At 44.6% G+C, this 20,075-nt stretch overlaps 1 protein-coding gene across 6 annotated transcripts in view; it reads right to left on the bottom strand.

The window, feature by feature from the left end:
* Positions 1-530: 530 nt before the first annotated feature.
* Positions 531-20,075, bottom strand: part of PRICKLE1 (prickle planar cell polarity protein 1) — a 118,077-nt gene continuing 98,532 nt past the window's right edge. For 4 of the 6 annotated variants that reach the window (XM_061129625.1, XM_061129645.1, XM_061129637.1 and 1 more), the window contains 7 exons: positions 16,324-16,508; positions 14,534-14,647; positions 13,622-13,759; positions 12,832-13,035; positions 11,397-11,583; positions 9,622-10,485; positions 531-7,021 (listed from right to left, as the gene is read on the bottom strand). In XM_061129625.1, the coding sequence (XP_060985608.1) occupies positions 6,159-7,021; positions 9,622-10,485; positions 11,397-11,583; positions 12,832-13,035; positions 13,622-13,759; positions 14,534-14,647; positions 16,324-16,458 (2,505 nt within the window). In that variant the 5' untranslated portion in view covers positions 16,459-16,508 and the 3' untranslated portion in view covers positions 531-6,158. Of the gene's footprint in view, positions 7,022-9,621; positions 10,486-11,396; positions 11,584-12,831; positions 13,036-13,621; positions 13,760-14,533; positions 14,648-16,323; positions 16,509-19,793; positions 19,807-20,075 lie in introns of those variants that run through there. The other 2 variants (XM_061129663.1, XM_061129653.1) reach the window with 2 other exon arrangements.

Genomic DNA, 20,075 nt, shown 5'->3' with positions numbered 1-20,075 from the left:
CTTTCCTTTACTGGCCAGGACTGAACCTTAGCTGTGATGTGGGCTCAACCAAGGTGGCCTTCCACCACCACAGAGGGTGGGCACGGGGTGTGGCTCCTCAACACTGCAGGGCTTCCTCAGCTGAGAGAGGGGAGTCATGTGTGAAAGTCACCTCTCCTTTCCAACACACGAGCAAGAAGAGAGGGGCCAAGAAGAGAGGCACCGTTTTCTCAACATCTCATGCCCTGGGGCAACTTGACCTCTGCAAAGCCTACACGGCCTGCCCCCATCCTGAGGTGCGAATGTTGAGTGTAGGTAGGGGCATGGAACTGGTCCCCACCTTGTAGGAACTTCACATTTTAAAAACTTTGTATTCCATTACTTCTGTAGAGTAGAATCAAGTGTACCATCAGATGTGGCTTACATTTCAGGTTTAATATACTAAATATAGGATTAGAGGAGCACCATGTTTTTCATTTATTTCATTATCTGAACCAGGTTAGAAGGACCATTCTAATGTTTTTAGATTCACAAACACTTTTACATGTTGTAAGCCAATCACTTTACAATTAAGGGCTTACCTAAGGTCATATAGCTGGAAGGGGCACAGTTAGTGTTTTACCCCTATCTTTCAACTTTAAAATTTAGTGTTCTTAAAAGAAGTAGAAGTTTAGTGGTCATTCAGAACTAGGTTCCAGTGGTGACTCCAGGACACACTAGCTGTTGGTATGTACATTTACAGTGTAATATGTTTGCGATGGGCAATATATAAAAATAACTTACAAACAACTTGTGATAAAATCCTTGCTCAGTAGATTTCACCTGTATTCAGTCACTACTACCGTCTATGTTGATTTCTATGACTTCTGCTTCGGAGTTAATTTAGAAAACATCTGACAGGTTCGTGAGACGTGGTTGTTAAGGGGCAGGTAGGGTTACAGCCCCCAGTTACCACACAGCCTGGAACTCAGCTCTTTAGTGTGGTACCTGGACCCACAGTGGTTTGAGAAGAGCCAGTTAAGGGGAATAAACCTGGTAATTCAACTCTCCTATACTGGGAGCCAGCATTAATTAAACATAGTTAACACTCTTTCAGCTTTGCTTACAACATGTTCAGAGATTCCAGACTGCCACTAACTGCATTGTAGAAAAAAAAAAAATCATTTTATCTTGGTAATTGGGGGAAAAATACAACACGAGGGAGGAAAATGTCTTGTGTTCCATATTCTCTATGCCATTTCCAGACTGCTTACTTAAGAAAGGAAAAGGCCAACCTTTGAAGCATATGCACCTAGAGGGAGATAACCACTGCCAAACTTCATGCCCACTCAAGAGTCCCAAGCATTAAAACCAATCGTCTTTAAAGCTACCAACTCCCAGGAGCCATGGTCTCTGGAAGGATCATCCTTTCAGGAATCTTTGCCAAGTATCTTGGTAAATGAAGAGTCAGAAAAGGGAAATGACACTTTATGCTGAGTGGGTGACCTGTCTGCTGGCTACCCAATAAATTCAGTTTGGTCTTCACAGAATACCAAAGCTGGAAGGAAGCCTTTGAGATGGTTGAGCACCTCTCATTTTACAGAAATGGAAACTGGGTCACAGCACTCAACCCGCCTGAGTTAATGAGCGAGGGGAGTCTCCTAACCCACATCCCCTGAATTCTAGAGTCTAGCATGCTTTGCATCTCTCCAACATCAACTTTGTGGCAGGTCTATATTAGACTAGTAATCACTTTTTCCAACATCAGTTGCTTTTAGTTTGTTGACCTAAACATGCTAAAACAAGTGATAGCACTTAGGAGAACTAGTTTCATATTCTTGATGATACTGTTCATGTTGTCTGGAATCAAGTGCTTCTGGAGAATGCTCTGCAAGTTCCTTCTCAGTTGCCCTAACAGCGCCTGTGCACATACGGCAGCAGGGATGTGAGATTTCTTTTGTAAAAATGAGTTGAGGTTAAAACTGATCTCTCAAATGGGAATCTGACCAGCTAGCTTGGTCTGTTCAAGCAAGAAGACTGGCTGTAATCCTATGAGCAAGTCTATACACACATACCCCATGTCTTACTTGTCCTCTACACTTCCTTTGTAAGCTGCGAAAGCCACCCTTCACCTTTCTTCCCCTAGTAAAGTTACCACCCTGATTTTGGCATAGAGATGCCAGAGCTCAGAGATGCAAAACTCAGTTGCTCCTGCTTATTTCTCCAGTGAGCCTGGAAGCCTTCCTCGAGTGCTCTGAGCGCGAGCAGAAAACCCACACGACTGTTCAGGAGCATGCCTTGTTAGAAAGTTCCAAAGAACAGCTAGAGAATCTAACTAGGCAATTTTCTCATTTGACAAATTAAAAAGGCCCTTTTTTATAATTGTGTTGCTAACATTAAATCTGATAATAAGGCTTTTAGTGGAATTTTTTGAAATCCCAATAATTTTTCTTCCTTGAACATCAAAAAAAAAAGTCACATCTTTCTGTAAATAGTAATTAGTTGTGCCTCCTCTAGACAGCTCTAAGGGATGACTTCAAGTACTTAAATTTATAACCCATGCGCTGATGGCAGGTTCCTTTTGCTCAAAGGGCTTCAGAAATGTTTGAATTAGTTGCTAGCATTGAGAAGGTGGGAGACGTTTTACCAGAGTTCAAGTTCTTGGCTGCTTTTGGAAAGACTGACGTCCTAGCACTGCTTCTCCCGTGCCCGGCAGCAGTCGCGTGCTCCACAGGAGCGCGGCGCTCAGCCGCAGCCTGCCCACCCCACGTCGGCCGTCCCACGGCACCTCCACACCTGTTCTAACTTGCCTGGCCCGCCACCCGAGGACCACACAGGGCAGGGCCACGTGCCACACGTGGACATCTAGCCGTCTTCAGTGCTCATTCCAGTTTTACTTCTGTCTTACAATGGCTTATGCTTTGGATCTAACGTGAGAACTATGCTCAGTTGCACCCAACTCTTTGCGACCCTGTGGACTGGGGCCCACCAAGTTCCTCTGTCCGAGGAATTCTCCAGGCAACAGGACTAGAGTGGGTAGCCCTTTCCTCCTCCAGGGGACCGTCCTGACCCAGGGGCTGAACCCGCATCTCCTGCACTGGCAGGTGGGCCCTTTAGCACTAGCACCACCGGACAGCAAATCTCTCCTTGCACTTGTGATACTTATTTAACTCAGGAACTAGAAAGCTGAGTGTCAAGGAGATCAGGTACATACACAAGGTGAGTCCTTCTCTTACTGAGGACTGAAAGCAGCGCCCATTGACTTAATCAGCATCCCTCCACGGGCTGTATGTGCTCCAGTTTGGTCTGAAGTGAGGAAAAGGCAATCACTGGGCTTCTGCTTCACCCATGTAGAGACCAGAGGCAGTGTTTCAGTATTTGATACTTAGCTTGGGGCTAAATTTTGAGTTTTGTGACGGACCAAACACTTTGTTAACGAAATCTTTGAACACCTTCTAGCAAATGTAGGCCTAGTTTTCTAGCCTAATTCTTTACAGGGCTGCAGGGCAGCTGCTTCTTTCTTCCTTTGTAGACAGTCAGTCTTCTTTGTTATTGCTATCAACCAAGATTTAAAAGCTTCAAAGCTTACATTATTATTGTGAATAAATATTTCTGCATTTCCTTAAACCTTTGGCAGTCGATATAACCCTTATGTAAGGAAATGAAGAAATGAATGGGGTGATTACTAGGAGGAGCAAAAGCAACTAGGACTTGAAAACTACTGAGGACAGTGACTTCAGCTTATACCTGCCTTTCTCCAGGCCAAGTAAGGCTGAGTATTTCATTATCCACCCTTTCAAGGCAAAGGTCTTTTCTAAAAGGATGCCCACTGTTTGCAGCAAAGGTTCTGAAAAGATCTTCAAAATCTGGAAACCTGCTCCTGTCATGTGAGATCGTGAGGGAACAAGCACTTGCATTGTAAATGAGGATCAAGAGATTGCCTTCTTGAGGAAAACTGGCGACAGCCATCAAAATTGTAAACGCATAACCTTTCTCCCAGTAACCGTGCTACTCAGAATTTATGTGCATATGTGCCAATGAAGGATAAAGTGTCTATGAGAAAACTGAAGCCCATCACCAAGGGACTGGTGAAATAAATTATGGTATATCCAAAAGCAGACTATTATGAAGTCATTGCAAGAACAGAGTGAGGTAGACCTATATGCACTAACGTGGAATACCCACATGTAAAGTGAGAAAAGCAAGTCTTAGCTGGTCTAGTTTCCTGCCATTTTAAAAAGATACATTAATGTGAATATGCTTTGAACATCTGAAGGATACACAACTAATGGGTAACAGTGGTTACTTCTAGGGAGGGGAACCAAGGGAAGGAGAGTGGAAAGGAGATACTTCATGTCTTTCGCTTTTTTTTAAACCATGTGCATGCATTTTCTTTGCAATGCTGTTTTTAAAATGAATCAGAACAGGGAGATGATAATGAAGTTTTTGAGAAGATCTCCCCCACCTTGGTGTGCTTCTGAAGGGCTCTGTCTAGCCTGGATACCAAGCCTTGCCCTATCCAGGGGTGAGTACAGGGGATGCTGTTGACTGCTGGTTTTCCTATTGGATTCAGGTCTGCCCTCCTAGGGCCCAAGAGCTTTTCCCACACCAGTACATGTGGGCGGCTCTGCCTCTATGCCTCAAGTACTATTTCACACAAGCTAGTAGGGCACGTGGACGTGCAGGAGTCAAACGTTGGTCTGTTAATGGTAGAACAGCAAGGCTAGTCAGAGGAGCAAAATGAATGTGATCTGGATGTGTTTGAAGAGATCTTGTTCAGAAAGGTCATTTGTTATTGATTAAGCATTTATTAAATACCTTCCTAAGGGTCTGAGATACCACTAGGACACTAAGTTACGACTGAAACATATGGGCAAGAATGACCCATATCAAAGTACTAGCTTGTCAGTTCAAATCCAATGTAATTCCCCCTTCAAACAGAACCCCAGATTAACTTTAAGTAGCCAGCAGCACAGAATCCTCTAATTTAAAGATTTTAAAAGAATAACATAACCAGAAGGCCAACAAATTAGCTGGAAGGGAGGGGTGAAAAGGAATCAACCTACAAAGCACTCTGCCACAGAGAGCAGATCCTTGTAGTTTTTTGGTCTCTTTCCTTGAGATAATCACTACCTTGCTGAAAACGGGAAAGGCACCCCTTGCCATCCCCAAGGGGAAAAAAATATTCACCCAAACAGCTTCTCCTTGTTTTTAACCATATATTCCAGGGGTATGTGTGGGATTATTTTTGTTTGTTTTTACATTTATACAGTTTACATTGCTTGACCCATAAATAACACTTGTAAGATTAATAGGGCCATAGTTTTAAAGAGTATTTACATAGCCCCACCATGCATACAGAGCCTTTTTAATGTTGAAAAATTAAAAAAAAAAAAAGATCTTTCCAGCACTAGGCAATATAAATGTGACCATCTAAACTTATAAACCCTGACTAAGATACAAGCAATCATTTCATCCATAAATGCTGTTTCTGGTTCCCTAACAAATCTAGCACTGCAGTGTAACAAACATCTTACATTTCAGGGATATAAAAATATCAGCTTTAAAATCTGAACTGTACAGTATGTACATTAATATTTGCACCGTTAAATTAGGAATACACTTAAGTCTATGAAATACTACATTATAAATAGCAATGTTCTTTTCCATCTGTAGCTGGAGCTAATATAATGTTTACCTGGCTAATCAGGGCTGGAAGGGGACGAGGTGGCCGTGCACAGTGGGACGCACAGTGTTGGCTGGGGCACATGACTACGTGCATGCCACACGACTGGACAGACTGTCAGGACCTGGGTCAATCTGGTGCAGACGGACGACAAACACTATTGCTTGACAAAGGTGGCTCGAGTTCTCATTGTCTAAAAATCAACACCCCCATCCAATCACCTCTCAACAGCTTCTCGCGGATCTCTCGAGGTTTGGAGACCAAAGCAGCTGTGTCAAATTGTGATGCACCCAACAGACACACGAGGTCATGTCTACCTGGCACCATCCAAGGAGGGTAAGTGGAGAAATCACACCTTCCAAAGGTTAAATCTGACACTGTAAACAGCAGTCGGGGTCTCATTTACATGGGCAAAGCACTTGAATCTATTTTAGCAACTTTCCTATGGAAGAAAAAAGATATGATTTAAGATGGTTAATGGCTAAGTTTAAATACAATCTCCGCAGCTACCACATTAAGAAATAATACAGTTTTTGCCCTTGTGTCCCTTTTTCTTCTTGGATTTAGTTGTCCTCTGACCAAACTGAGGCGTGGGGAGTGCAGAAGTTGGACTAGAAAGGTCGTCTGTATAGTAGGCGTATCTCTGTGGCCGGGGCTGAGGAATTGGTTGTCCAAGAAAATACCCTTCTTCTTCTGAGTCAGAGGAGGAGGAGGTGGAGGAGGAGCACCAGGAGTCGTCGTCCTCCCCGTAGAGGCCTAGAAATCGCGGCCCTCCCGGGTTCTGCAGGGCGTAGTCAGAAGTGGCGTGGGTGTACTGCCCATAGAGGTCAGCATTCTGGATGTAGGCCTGGATTTCCCGGGCACTCTTATTCTGGATAAACTTTTCATAGTTATCGGGGGTGTAGAGCCGCAGCCTGTCCTTGGGAGAGTATTTTCTTTCTGTGACAAGGTTCAGGGCATTGTCTGAGCGAGACTTCCTACTTCTCCTGCGGCGATGGTGATGTGACCTGGGTCCCCTCTCTTCAAAATGGTACACCCGTCTCCGAGTTCTCTCACTCATTGGTGGCTGCCGGATTTCGATGTTCTCGTAGCTTCCATTGTCAATGACATCATCTGAAAACTTGACCTGCTGTGGCCTGGACTGAGACTTGGACCTTCGGAGCACTGGCAGGTGAAGTGGTTTCTCCTCGGGCAGGATCTTTTCTGGACACAACTCTGAACTGAGGCTCTTCAAGGACTCTGTGCTCCTGTGCAGCATGGAAGAGTTCAAAGTCCCCATGTTGCTCATTTTCTCACAGTCTTCTGTCTCTATTTCCTCAAAGTTTTGCAGAGAATACAATGACGGCCTCGGCTTGCTTTCTCCATCCACTGACGCCCCTGAAAGAAAAGACAAGACATGACTGTCAATAACCCTAACACTCTGACAGTTATTACCAACAAGCTTTAGAAGCATTTTGAAGTGAAGTCCCTTGAATTTCAATATCTGATGAACAATCACTGGGCAAAACCAACGGACATATATACTTAATCGAGAAGAGGTATGAATTTTATCATTGAAACAAGAGGCCCAGCATCTCTTATGAGCCCCAGGCATTTGGGGGCCAAACATGAGTTACAGCCCATGGGATGAGCAGCCAAACTAAAAGCTCTTCATAACAGTTCTGTCATTAATTTATTAACATGACACACAGAAGTTTCTGTCTCTCAATCCATTAAAGCCAGCTGTTTCATCTGAATCCCTCTCAAAGCAGTCCTTCCCTTCGCATGCACACAACCATCATTATGGCCCTCTTCTTAAGCCAAGACTAGTCTTCTCTTATATCTGGACTGGTAGTCGAACGGCCCAAGGGCCAGATCCAGCCCACAGCCTACGTGTGGATACAGTTTCACTGGGCCAGATATATCTGTTTGCTTCTCTGCTGCTTATGGTTTTTTCCACAGTGTAGAGTTGAGTAGTTACAACAAAGACTATAATGTCCCAAAAGTCCTAGCTAGCCTTTTACGGAAAAAGTTTGCCAAACCCCTGACCCCAGGCCTTTATCCAATCTTCTGCTCTGTCAACCCATAAACTGATATTCCACTTCCAGGTTAATTCCATTTTAAAACTTTGCTCAAAACCGATGATGTTGCGCTCCTTGTTATAACAGGGCTCAGGCAAGTTAAAAGAAATGGATGTAACCCAGCTGACATGTCTTAAGCAACAACAGGGAGTGCTGTGAACTGCTGTCAACTGGTGACTACATAGCTTCCCAATTTCTAAATAAAGCCTATTTTTGAGCCGATTGTTGTCAAGAAAAGTCAGCAATAACACGACGTATACCAAATGTTGTCCATTTTTGATATTTAAATGTTGAAACACCTATCAGAGGGCCTAGCAGACAGGAGGTGCTTAGTATTTAGTTTTACCCACCATTCCTTAAGTTCCCCTAAATTATAGGCTTTAATGTTGACAAGCCCAACCAAAGTCAGGAGGGTAGCTGTCTTAACCCTCTGTGCCCAGCACCTGGCCTGGGGCCCTCCTGGCAGCTGCTCAAGCCTCTCCTGCCTATGTTACAATGTAACATAACCTTTATGAAAGGACTAGTGTCATTGGTTGAACTATGAAACTTACCAAGCAACAACAGTACCCAAAAACTTGTGGCAAATGTAAGATTCAGGAGGGTTGGGTTCTAGGATCAACCTTATCTTTAAATACTTTTATAAAGTTGGGCATTTAGCTTCTTGGTTTTTTTGGTGTTCTGGTTTTGTATTTTTGATCATGCCACGTGGCTTGTGGAATCTTGGTTCCTCAACTAGGGACTGAGCCCGGGTCATGGAAATGAAAGCATGGAGTCCTAACCACTTGACCGCCAGGGAATTCCCTAGTCTCTTGCTAATTCAACTTTCCACATTTGTAAAATGCAATAATATTCACTCTCTCAGGGTCATTGTAAGGATGAAATGTAGATAACTGACACCAAAGTGTTTTGAAAACATTAAAGTGAAATTATTTTATAATCTGGGTTAAAAAAGAACTTAGCTAATTTTGAACTGTCTATTGCCACAGGGCAATTCAGGAAAATAAAAAAAATGTTCTGTGCTTATGGAGTATGCATGTTGATTTTAATATCTTTAATTCATACAGAATGATCCAAAGAGTCCAATATCTTTCAAATACAGATGTAGACTCCATCATCCAAATAAATTCATCTCTTCTCTTCAAAACAGGGGTAACAATACCTGTCCCCAAAGACTGTACTGAAAGCTTATTTTATATGTATGCATACACGTATGCGAGTGTTTGCTTGGCTATCTGTTCTGTTCAGTCGCTAAATTGTGTCCAACTCTGTGACTCCACAGACTGCAGCATGCCAGGCTTCCCTGTCTGTCACCATCTTCTGGAAATTGCTCAAACTCATGTCCATTGAGTCGATGATGCCATTTGACCATCTCATCCTCTGCCGCCCCCTTCTCCTCCTGCCTTCAATCTTCCCTAGCATAAGGGTCTTTCCCAATGAGTCAGCTCCTCATGGCAGATGGCCCAAGTATGGAGCTTCAGCTTCAGCATTAATCCTGCCAATGAACACTCAGGATTGATTTCCGTTAGGATTGACTGGTTTGATTTCCCTGCTGTCCAAGGGACTCTCAAGAGTCTTCTCCAATATCACAATTCGAAAGCATCAGTTCTTCGGTGCTCAGCCTTCTTTATGATCCAGCTCTCACATCCATACATGATTACTGGAGAAACCACAGCTTTGATGCTACAGACTTTTGTCAGCAAAGTGGTGTCTCTGCTGTTTAATACACTATTGTTTTGCTACAGCGTTTAGCATTTAACTGAAACTCCCTCCTTCCCATGGTCTACAGTTTTAAAAATCATAGCCCCACCCCCCCCCCCAAAAAAAACATAGACCCTACTGGTTGCTGAACTGTAACTTTTGGCATAAACTTTTTAGTGGCTCCTTTTTCAAATACCCCATAATCCCTAGATTACATACCTGTGATATTAGACAAAGCCAAAGAATCCATAGAATCCCGAACGCTTTGCTCTGGTTTCAGGTCTGACAAGCACTCCAGGGAGTCTCCACACCACTGGGTTTGACCCTGACTGTACCCGGAAGCCCCGTGGTCCAGATCCAACTCCTGGAGTCTTCGATTGCTCGCCGGGCCTGGGTGGCTGCCATAAGCAGAGTCTCCCAGCCCATCTTGTGACTGTGCCCAGTACATATCAGACTGGTATTTTTTACTTGCAAGGCTCTGGTTGTTTTGCTTTAACTCGGTCTTGTTTTTAACCATGTTATCAGCTATCCAGTGCTCACTGGCTCGAATGTCCATCTCACTGGGCTGCTGCTGAAAGAGACTTTTATCACCAAACTTGAGGAGGAGCTGTGTCATATAATCTTCATGCTCCGCCCATTCTTCAGGGTCTTCTGGGGTTTCGTGCTCTACTCTGCCTTTCCAAAATTCTTCATTGACAAAACTTGCTCCTTGCCTGGAAAGGCTCAGATCGTCCAGCTTCCGAGATAGGGTGTCGTCAGCATTGCCCGACAGGCCGGGAAACTTGTAGTTCAGAGCAGGGGACAGAAGGAGTGACTGACGACACTGGTCTGCTGACCGGCTGCTCTTGCCCATCCGGACACTTCTCCTGGAGTCTCTTGACCGAGCCGACTGGAACGCAGAGTCGGAGGAATCGGAGGCATGCATGTCTTCACCGAGGCTGCATGTCTTCGAGCAATAAATCTGGCCTTGTTTGGGAAGGAAGGGGCATCCCAACAGAGAGGTTTTGCACTGGGCACAGGAAAAGCAGGCCTCTGTGGCATGCCAGTGCTGCCCATCATAGGTCATCTGCGCGTGGTCCACACCTGTTTCGAAAAAGGAAAGAATCACAAGTTATGGTTCTGCCCTGACACAGAGGATGAAGAAAAGACAGACTGTGGGCATGAGGGAACCTTTGAAGGTGAGGAGACTGTCTTGGATCTTGATAGAGCTGGGACTTACACAGGTGCAGTTCATTCTCATTTATAAATTGATCTATGTGCTAAATTTCCTGTTAGTTCCAAAATCAATCCTTGCAGAGTCTCCAAGGTCACTTGCAGACATGTGCAAAGTGGCAAAAAATTTGAGTCAAGTGATGCTGCTGCATCCCAGCTGAGGTGAAAGGGGGGCCTCTTGTGTCAGTGCTCACACCTCACACAGGCCTGTTTTCTTTCCCATGTCTGTACTTTCTCTTCGTGACTTTGTTGTTTAAAATGGCCCGAGCACACAGCTGAAGTGCTCTCTAGTGTGGCCCAGCACAGAAGGCTGTGATGTGCCTCACAGAGGCAATCCACGGGTCAGATGAGCTTTGTCCAAGCAGGTGGGACAGGGCTGTTGACTGTGAGTTCAATTTAATGAATCAACAACATATATTAAATAAGTGTCTTTAAACCAAAATACACAGGAAATAAGATTATCTGTTTGACTGGTTTATGACACTGTTTCAACCAGAGGCTCAGAGGAACTAACTCACTGTATCTCCAGGAGCAATGGCTAGGTATTGGATAATCATGTTCATGGAGACTTAACAGATCACAACTGCCAGGAGTGATGAGAATCCAATCTACACCCGTTCATCAAAATTCATCAAACCAAAACACTGAAATCTTTCAGATTTCACTGTATGTCTACGTAAACTATACTTCCATCAAAAACAAAAAGAAAGAAAAAAACACTGGATAATCAGAGACAGAGTGACGGCCAAGTGACAAAGCCGCAGGCTGGGCCACAGACGCACCGATATGCTCCCCGCACGTCTCGCAGTACTCTGCATAGAGGGACTCGAAGCAGCCGCAGCAGAAGGGGCGGCCGTCCTTCATGATGTACCTCTGTCCCCCCAGGACCGTCTCGCACTCCAGGCAGCAGAAGTGTTTCATGTGCCAATGCCGGCCCTCAGCTTCCGTGCACTCGTCAGCAAAAATTATCTTTAAAGAGAAACAAGAAACCACAGGATGAAAGAAAATCATTGTGAATGATTTTAAAGGCCAAGTAACTGCGTGTTTTCTGGGCAACTGACAGGCACTGGATCTTTGTTTCTTACAGCCTCAAGCTTACATGTAACTTGATGTAGCTACAGAACAAGAACAGAAATTGAAAACATTGAAAAAGAGAAACTAAGTGCATGCTTACACTTTAAAAGAAAACACAGAATTCTGCATTGGAGGTAATACACTGGGTCATACTGTTGCTCCCCAGTCACACTTTGTAGGCATAATGTGGCAAAGAACACATTAACCCTGAAGTAATTTAGTGGCCTGTGCACCTTTTAATATAAAAAAAAAAAACTCATTAAAGTGGCTGTGAGTCACCAGTTACAGCGATCTGGGGGCTGGACAAGTGAACAGCACTTAATGCAGATAATGCTTCCTCTGACCTGATGGCCATCTCCAGATTAACGGCTTTTTGATTTTTCCATATTTTTGGTTTCACAAACTTTTCAAATAGCACATCATAGAAGAAATTTAAATATACAAAAGTAAAAAACTGGAAGTTTACTATTACTGATTGAAGCAGACTAGGGAGATATAATGCATAAATGCAATGAGGTTCCTTGGATGGGGTGTCAGAATAAAACACAGACATGAGTAGAAAAACTGAGGAAATCTAAACAAAGTCTATGATTATTAGTTAAAGTATTATAACAATGTTAATTTCTTAGTTTTGATGCATATACCATGATTACATAAGATAATTAACAAGCTAGGAGAAGGGTATACAGGGACTCTCCATGATATTTTTGCAACTCTTCTGTAAATCTAAAATTCCTTAAAAATAAAAAGCCTACGGTAGAAAAACTTCATTTTGCACCACCAGCCCTTCCCACACATGCTCCAGGGTTAACCACTGTGAACTCAGTGTACACGCTGTTTCTGAGTGTTTACAACTATGTATACAGTCTGTTCTTCCCCCCTTTAACAAAAATAAGATCAATCTTTACACACTCTTCTTGCAACTTGCTTTTTTCTCATAATCCATCAGTGCACAGACACCAGCCGCATTTTCTCCATTAGCTGCATAGGATTCCCTTATCCCACTGTACAGGGTAATCTTAAAACTACATACACACAGCACATGCAGTGGAGATTTCTATTTGGCTGAGGTGTGAACAGTGGAATATTGGCTGACTAGAAGCTTATTTATTTTTCCCGGTGTTAAGGGGTGAACTTTTTTACCTCGTCACATGCTGAACACCGGGGTTTGAGCAGCTCAGCATGGTGCCGGCCACAGTGAATTTTTCCATCCTGATAAAAATAGATGAGGTCAACCAGCAGCTCACTGCACGTGAAGCACACAAAACAGGATGGGTGCCAGCACACTCCCGGGCCCGCTCGAGAGGCAAACACCGCAATTTCACCTCCATTTATCTTCAGCCCACACTAAAAACAAAAGGATTTAGATTTAAAACGATGCTTCTTCAATGACTGCAGTCTCTGCCTTTTCCACTTAACACCCAATCCCAGATCTATCAGCGAGACTTTCTGATCCCTCCTGCTAGTGGTTAAACAACTCTTCACTGTGGAACTGTCATTCTCCACTGGAGTGAACACGCCTCGGCTTTACTACCTACCACACTGGACTGCTCGCTGAGAGCACTCGCGGTGGTCTTCCAGGGGCGGGCTCCTGTTGGGTCTATTCTTGCTCTGAGAATGCCCACTAAGGCCCTGAACGTCTGTATCATGTCCCTGCGTTTCTGAACATGAGGCACACCCCAGCCGCGCCCTCCATGCCAGGACCTCAGGATTTCACCCCATGTTTACTTAAGGGGCTGCCTCCCCCATACACCAAGCAGTGTGGCCAGTTACGAACAGGAATCCCCATTTAATATGAAGCTACGTTGCTTTTCTTATAGTTTCTGGAGGTTTTTAGGGCTCACACCGATGCTGGCCTGGCCATCCGCTCCCTCCCACCTCTCCCCCTCAGCTGACCCAAGACATCACCACCCCTCCGTCCAGAACTCGCGACCTGCTCGCACACGGCGTGCATCACTGCTCTGGACAGAAGCTTGATTGTCCCTCTTCCGAGCGCCTCTTTCTTCCGCTGCGCACTGAACACCTGCAGTTCCTTTTGCTCCTCCTCACTCAGGGTCTGGCAGTACCGCACCTGCACAGAGGGGAACAGAAGCACCCTGAGGCACACGGCCTCCCTCACCAATTCTTTACTTCCAGAACCGAGTTTCAAGAAATAAAACAGCAAGTGTAGCTGGTCTGCTCTCCTGAATCCCCAGTTTAAAAATGACCCCATACCTTTAAAAAGACACCAGATCTTGCAGCCTCTCTAGCAAAAGTGAAATGCAGTCTGAAGGAATAGTCTTCCTTTTTTTTGGCCACACCATGCAGCATGTGGGATCTTAGTTCCTCGACCAGGGATTGAACCCATACCCCTTACATTGGAAGCATGGAGTCTTAACCACTGGACTGCTACAGAAGTCCTTTTTTGTTTTAAAAAAAAAAGGATGAAAAGTTTAATTTAAACTTTTATCAGCAGAAATGCTAAAAAAAAAACCCAAACCTAAGGCATTAACCTTTCTTCAAAAGGCTTAAACTGGTTAACCGCCACCTTCATTATACATTCTAGAGGCACTCCAGCCCACTGCAGGCCCAAAGCCCCAGAAAGCTCTGACTGGGCGAAGGGGTGGAGGAACTGCAGGAACCTCTAGGTTCCTGGTAACTGGTGGGTGGCTGCAAACACTATAAAAAAGCAACTTGTGTTAAGTTTATTGCACTGACACCCTTTTCTCTCTTCAAGAATGGAGACCTGTATTCTCCAGCCCAATTTTATCTGAAGAAAGGCAAGAGTCTGAAGTTTATGGGAGGCATCACAACGCTGAGGGTGGATTTTTTTTTTTCCTAATTAGCCTTCTTCCTGTTATTTTACCTCATTATCATGTGGTGGCAACTGGTACAAAAGCTGTTTAATTCGGTGCTTCTCTCCAGGGCTGTTAACATAAGGAACCTTTTCCTCTGGTAAGCAAGCAAAATAGAGCTGGATCTGAGGGAGAGAGGGAGGAGGATGTCAGCACACAGGAAGCGAACACTTCAGCTCAGTCCATCCCGAGAAGTTACCCTGCCCTTTAGGTAGGGCTCCAGCCTCTGACAGGATGTGGCTGCTGGCCGCTAACGAGAAGACCAGCTGAGCCAGGCCAGCAGAAGCGCAAACCCCCAGCTAGCTAGCACCCAGCTGCTAAAGGGCTCTCCAGGAATGTAATTTGTAGTAACAACCAGGGGCATCATAAATTACGCACCATAAAATATGCACATTTAATGCTACCATTCCTTAGTGATCTCCCTAGGGTCAGCCAAGAGAATTCTGAGTGAACACTGGAAGTGCCCACACAGGCTGTGTGACACTGTCCACAATCCAGCCACTACACAAACACCCTGGATTTGCTCTCTGAATTTCACACGTCGCAAAGACAAAAGCTGTTCTGTTAAACTTTGGAAACACTCCCTTATCAGGTTCTCTCAAGCTTCAGCTTTCTTTGCTTCCATGGGTGCTGTTTTCTAAATACCTGGAGTCAATTTCCCCCAGGAAACTGGAGGGACGCTATAAAGAGCTGTACTTAGTGCATTTTGAAAGGAGAACTCAAGTTTTGTTTGAATTTTTTTTTTTCTTTCTGTTGTATCTAAAGGAAACCCCTTAATGAATACTGCAAAGGATGCTGCAGTGCTGAGGAAGAATGAAAATGATTCAAGAAATGAGAAGACTAGAATCTGGGGCCTGTCTGCTTCAATATTTCAAGATCTCACAAACCAACTCACCAAAGCTGCAGGAAGGGTTCTCTCTTATTAAAGGTCGGTCGAAACACAGCCTTCCTACCTGGAGCCCAGCTCCTCCCCGTGTCCCACTGTATCGGCCACCGGAACTTGTATGGTTGCAAACGCTAAACACCAGATATGTGTGTGCCAGGTGGTGGGTGAGGCTCAGGATGAGTCGGAAACCCCTCTTCTCAAGGGGGTGCCCACCAGATGGGAAGCACAACCATAACTCAGGAGCCCAACGGCCTCCCCTTGTTTCAAACTACCTTGGTCCTTGTGTCTGTCACCAGCAGTTTTTTAACAAGTTCATCATTATAAGGATATTGGGAAGATAAAAACAGGTACACACAATGTTCTCATCTTCCTTAAAATAACAATACAACAAAGCACAAAATTGGCTCTTTAATTTTTTTTTCCGATTCACATGGTGTGGTGACAGACTCTTTCCTGTGCAAGATTATCAGAGATCTATCTAAGCAGTGACACTGAAATGGTCTCAGAGCTCTGTCTCCTCTCTCCCAAAGCCAAGGCACTGCAGAGAACTGCCACAGAAACCTTCCCCTTTCATTACTTTTTGTTGTTACTGAAGTTTTTCAAAAGGTTAGTAAGTTCCTCCCACTCTCACCAAAGGGACACCTAAGTCAGAAATCCATATAACAAAGGCAAAGGCAGCACTCTGGGTTTCACTCATCAGGGAAAAAATAACATCCTTTTGGACCCAAGAGTATGAAAGGGGCTGGAGACTTTCATTGAGAAACTGTGACTTAAAAAAGCAAAACCATCCGAAGAAGAGTAAGGCCCGAGGACACAGCATGTCACTGAGGCAGTGATGTCTGATCACTAAAAGACAGAACACCGAAGACCTTAAATCACACTGAAAACCAGAAAGGTGTACGATGTGGTTCCCACCTGCTCGGGTCTGAGGCCTGGGGGCACCCAGGCGTACTCCTCCAGAGCGCAGCCCGAGTCATCATCCGATGTGGAACTCCGCTGGCATCCAAAGGCAAGTTTGCTCATTTTGGGCTCCATCTCCAAAGGCATCATAACAGAGTCAACAGCTGGCTTCTCAGTCACAGAACATCAGACCGTGGCTGCTGTGGACAATATAAGACAACCAAAGAGATGAACCTGAAGTCATGAGTCTTGCTCTCCGAGAGCTTTTATTGAACACATATGTACACACATCGGGGCCCGGAGAAAGAGGCCAAATGACCAGTGCCACTGCCCCCAGGCCCCCAGATCTTAAAAACTAGGGCTGTACCATGCAGAAAGGGGCCCATGAGCAGCTCAGCATTTGAGAAAATGCCACCCAAACTAGTTTATCTCCAGACGCCTTTAAAAGGTACTTCTCTACACACTGTTCATTAAAAAAGTTCTCAAGAAAATTGCGCTGCTAACTTCCCACAAATGAAATCCCTGCGGAGCCCCGGGAGTTGTAGGAAGAAGCTGGGCTCGAGCCTCCCGCCTTGTCCACTCCTCTGTGCTGTGAAAGGATTGCTCCAGTCACCCGCGTTGGTCCCCAGCATCTCCTGACCCATCTTCCCAGCGGAGGCATGCTGCCTGCCAGTCAGTACAAGTGGGTCGGCTGGGCCACACTGCTTAGGTTTCAGGTTTCCAATAAAGTCCGAGAGGCACTGAACTTCGTTTACTCAGGGAGAAGAAACAGCACAGTTAAGTCCTTACACAGCACATTAAATTCACAGGCCTTTATATCCATGGGCTACAGGTGGCCAGACATTCATTAATGAGTTCCTTCGTAAGAAAGTCACTGAATTTGAGCATTAGGTTAAAATAAAATCAAGTGCAGTGACTATTAGCATTGAACTGTGTTAATGGCAGGCTTTCAGTGAAAAGGTCTGCAGTACCTGGAGGCTCAGTCGGTAAAGAATCTGCCTGTCAATGCAGGAGACCTGGGTTCAAGCCCTGGGTCAGGAAGATCCCCTGGAGAAGGAAATGGCAACCCGCTCCAGTATTCCTGCCTGGAAAATTCTATGAACAGAGGAAGCTGGTGGGCTACAGTCCACGGAGTTGCAAAAGAGTGGGACATAACTTAGTGACTAAACTACCACACCACCATCCGCCTCGTGTGTGACATGCTCTCAACCTGCTGCTGGACACATGAGGTAAAAACCCAGCTCTGAAAAGTTTCCTCCAATGAAAGCTGATGAGTGTTTAGACAACAGTCCTGACATACAGCCTAAGAACTTTGTTATCACCATGCATGTTCCTTCTGAGTTCCTTCTGGTTCTTAAAAATCATCCCCCGTTCCCAGTCATGAAGACAAAAAAAAAAAAAAGACTTTCAGGATCAGATGCTGCGTTTTATACTTCCCTCCAACAAAAAAAAAAAAAAAAAAGAAAGAAAGAAATTTACAGATAGTTCAGTTCAGTTGCTCAGTCGTGTCCGACTCTTTGTGACCCCATGGACTGCAGCATGCCAGGATTTCCTATCCATCACCAACTCCCGGAGCTTGCTCAAACTCATGTCCATCGAGTCGGTGATGGCATCCAACCATCTCATCCTCTGTTGACCCCTTCTCCTCCTGCCTTCAATCTTTCCCAGCATCAGGGTCTTTTCCAACAAGTCAGTTCTTTCCATCAGGTGGCCAAAGTATTGGAGTTTCAGCTTCAGCATCAGTCCTTTCAATGAACATTTTAGGAAATGACTTGCCCAAGGTCACACAGCTAAAACCCAGAGTCTAGTCACACTGCAGCATGTCTAACACATCAGACTTCCGAAAATTCTTCTGCTTTAAATAATCCTCTCATTTGCTTCAACAGGGAGGAAAAACACTGTCAGCCTGATAGTCATTTGTCAGTGACTCTCTCAGTGCAACGCTAAATACTTGAAAGTGTTAGAACATGTTACCTATTAAGTTCTATGAGTACGAAATCTTATGACTTTTCTTTGATGAATCAAAGGACACTAAAACTTCAAAATTCCAACAGTTCACAAAAGGGGGGCCAAACATCCAAAAGCTACAATCTTTATTAGAAAATGGAGTAATGCCACACAGAAGGCAGTATTCCAACTAATAAACTTAACTTTCATTCACCCTGAACAAAAAGTAAAGCTGACCTCATTTCCTGCCCCACCACTGGGGGGAACTGACCTTTTTACACAAGACATCATTTCACGCAGGTGCATTTCATTCATGTCTCAACTGAGGGGAGGCTTTCTAAACATCGACACATTTCTCTTACTATTCAATAAAAAAGGATGTGTTAATGAAAGTCAGAGCACTTCTTGGATCTACTCTTTCCCTTTTGTTTTGAAAAAAAAAATAACACCTGCATATCGAAGGGAGAAAAACAGAGGTTAAGAATTTAATTCATAACTCAAACACCCCTACCAGGAGAAAGGGTGCCTTCAACGCTGTTGAACCCAAATCATGAAATATACACGTTTGTCCTTTGCCAAGTATGGCTGAAAAGGGAGACTTGAAGGTACCTGCTCTGCACAGACTTTACCAAGAACATAAATATTAAGCAGAACCTAAAAATTAAATGTCACTGTATTTTAAAACAAGAGAAAACACCACAAATTAAGGCAAATGAATTTTCCATGCTAGCATAAAGATGCAGATTGCCAAAGAGCTGACTGACGCTTATGGCTATGTTCCTGGATCAGCCTCTGGTGGCAACTGCACAGTAAATGCCTATACTAAGCAATCGGCACTGGATGCCATGGTCCCCGTGCTCCCAGTCACCTGGGCGTGCTGGCCGTGTCTCCAGCCGGCACCTCCCACAGCCGTACCAGCCTCGCCTCAAACTGTGCTGCAAACTGTCATTCCGCACTCATGGGCGAAGTGATGCGCTGAAGAAACGCGAGTGATATGGGTGTGGCTTTCCGTGTCCTTTGCTGACAGCTAACTCACTCCTCTGCGCCCAGCCTGGCATGATCAGTGATGTGGCATCCGATCACCACACACCAAACAACCCCATGAGGGCATATCTGCTGAAAACTGAAGGGCAAACCGAGTCTCAGAGTGATCGGCCATGGGTCACCTGTCCAAGGGCAGCCGCCTTAGAACACGGTTCATCTGCGACCTTAAACCCCTGCAACGCCGCGCTGCCTCCTGGGTGGAACTTTTTCGTTTGTGAAGTAGTCAGACATGCCTGATGACACCACCAGGCTGGGCCCATCCACCTCCCCCAGAGAGGGCGTTTCAAGGAGAACATAGAGTCAAGAGGATCATAAAAATTCAATGGCCTCCTGAACTGTTGCTTCAGAGCTTTTAATTTGGAGAATGTCTTTTTCCTTTATATCAGAGGATAATTACTTAAAATGACAAAACATGACATGTACTAGTAAGTTCTAAAAGCTGTCCAAAAACAACATTAAAAAAATACAACTTAGCCAGGTGACCTCCTACTTACCAGGCAGTGGTAGAGATGCTGTATTGCCATAGCTCCTTTTTCTCTGCTTGACAGCGTAACAACTGTAAGTCAGATTTGTCTTTTATAAATGACCTGTGCTTGTCAGCAGACCCAGAGAGTGTACTGTTAAGTATATCACTGTCTCAGACTACATCACATGTAAGGAACTGACTGCTGAGGACGGTTCTTATACATATAAGAATATATAAAATAACAAAAATCACAGAAATGTGATCGCATAAATACCCCTTATGTAGACATTTACATTACTACATGGTATGT

The sequence above is a fragment of the Dama dama genome, chromosome 3 (genome assembly GCF_033118175.1).
Source record: "Dama dama isolate Ldn47 chromosome 3, ASM3311817v1, whole genome shotgun sequence".
NCBI lineage: Eukaryota > Metazoa > Chordata > Mammalia > Artiodactyla > Cervidae > Dama > Dama dama.
This window is presented reverse-complemented; position numbering and strand designations above follow the sequence as displayed.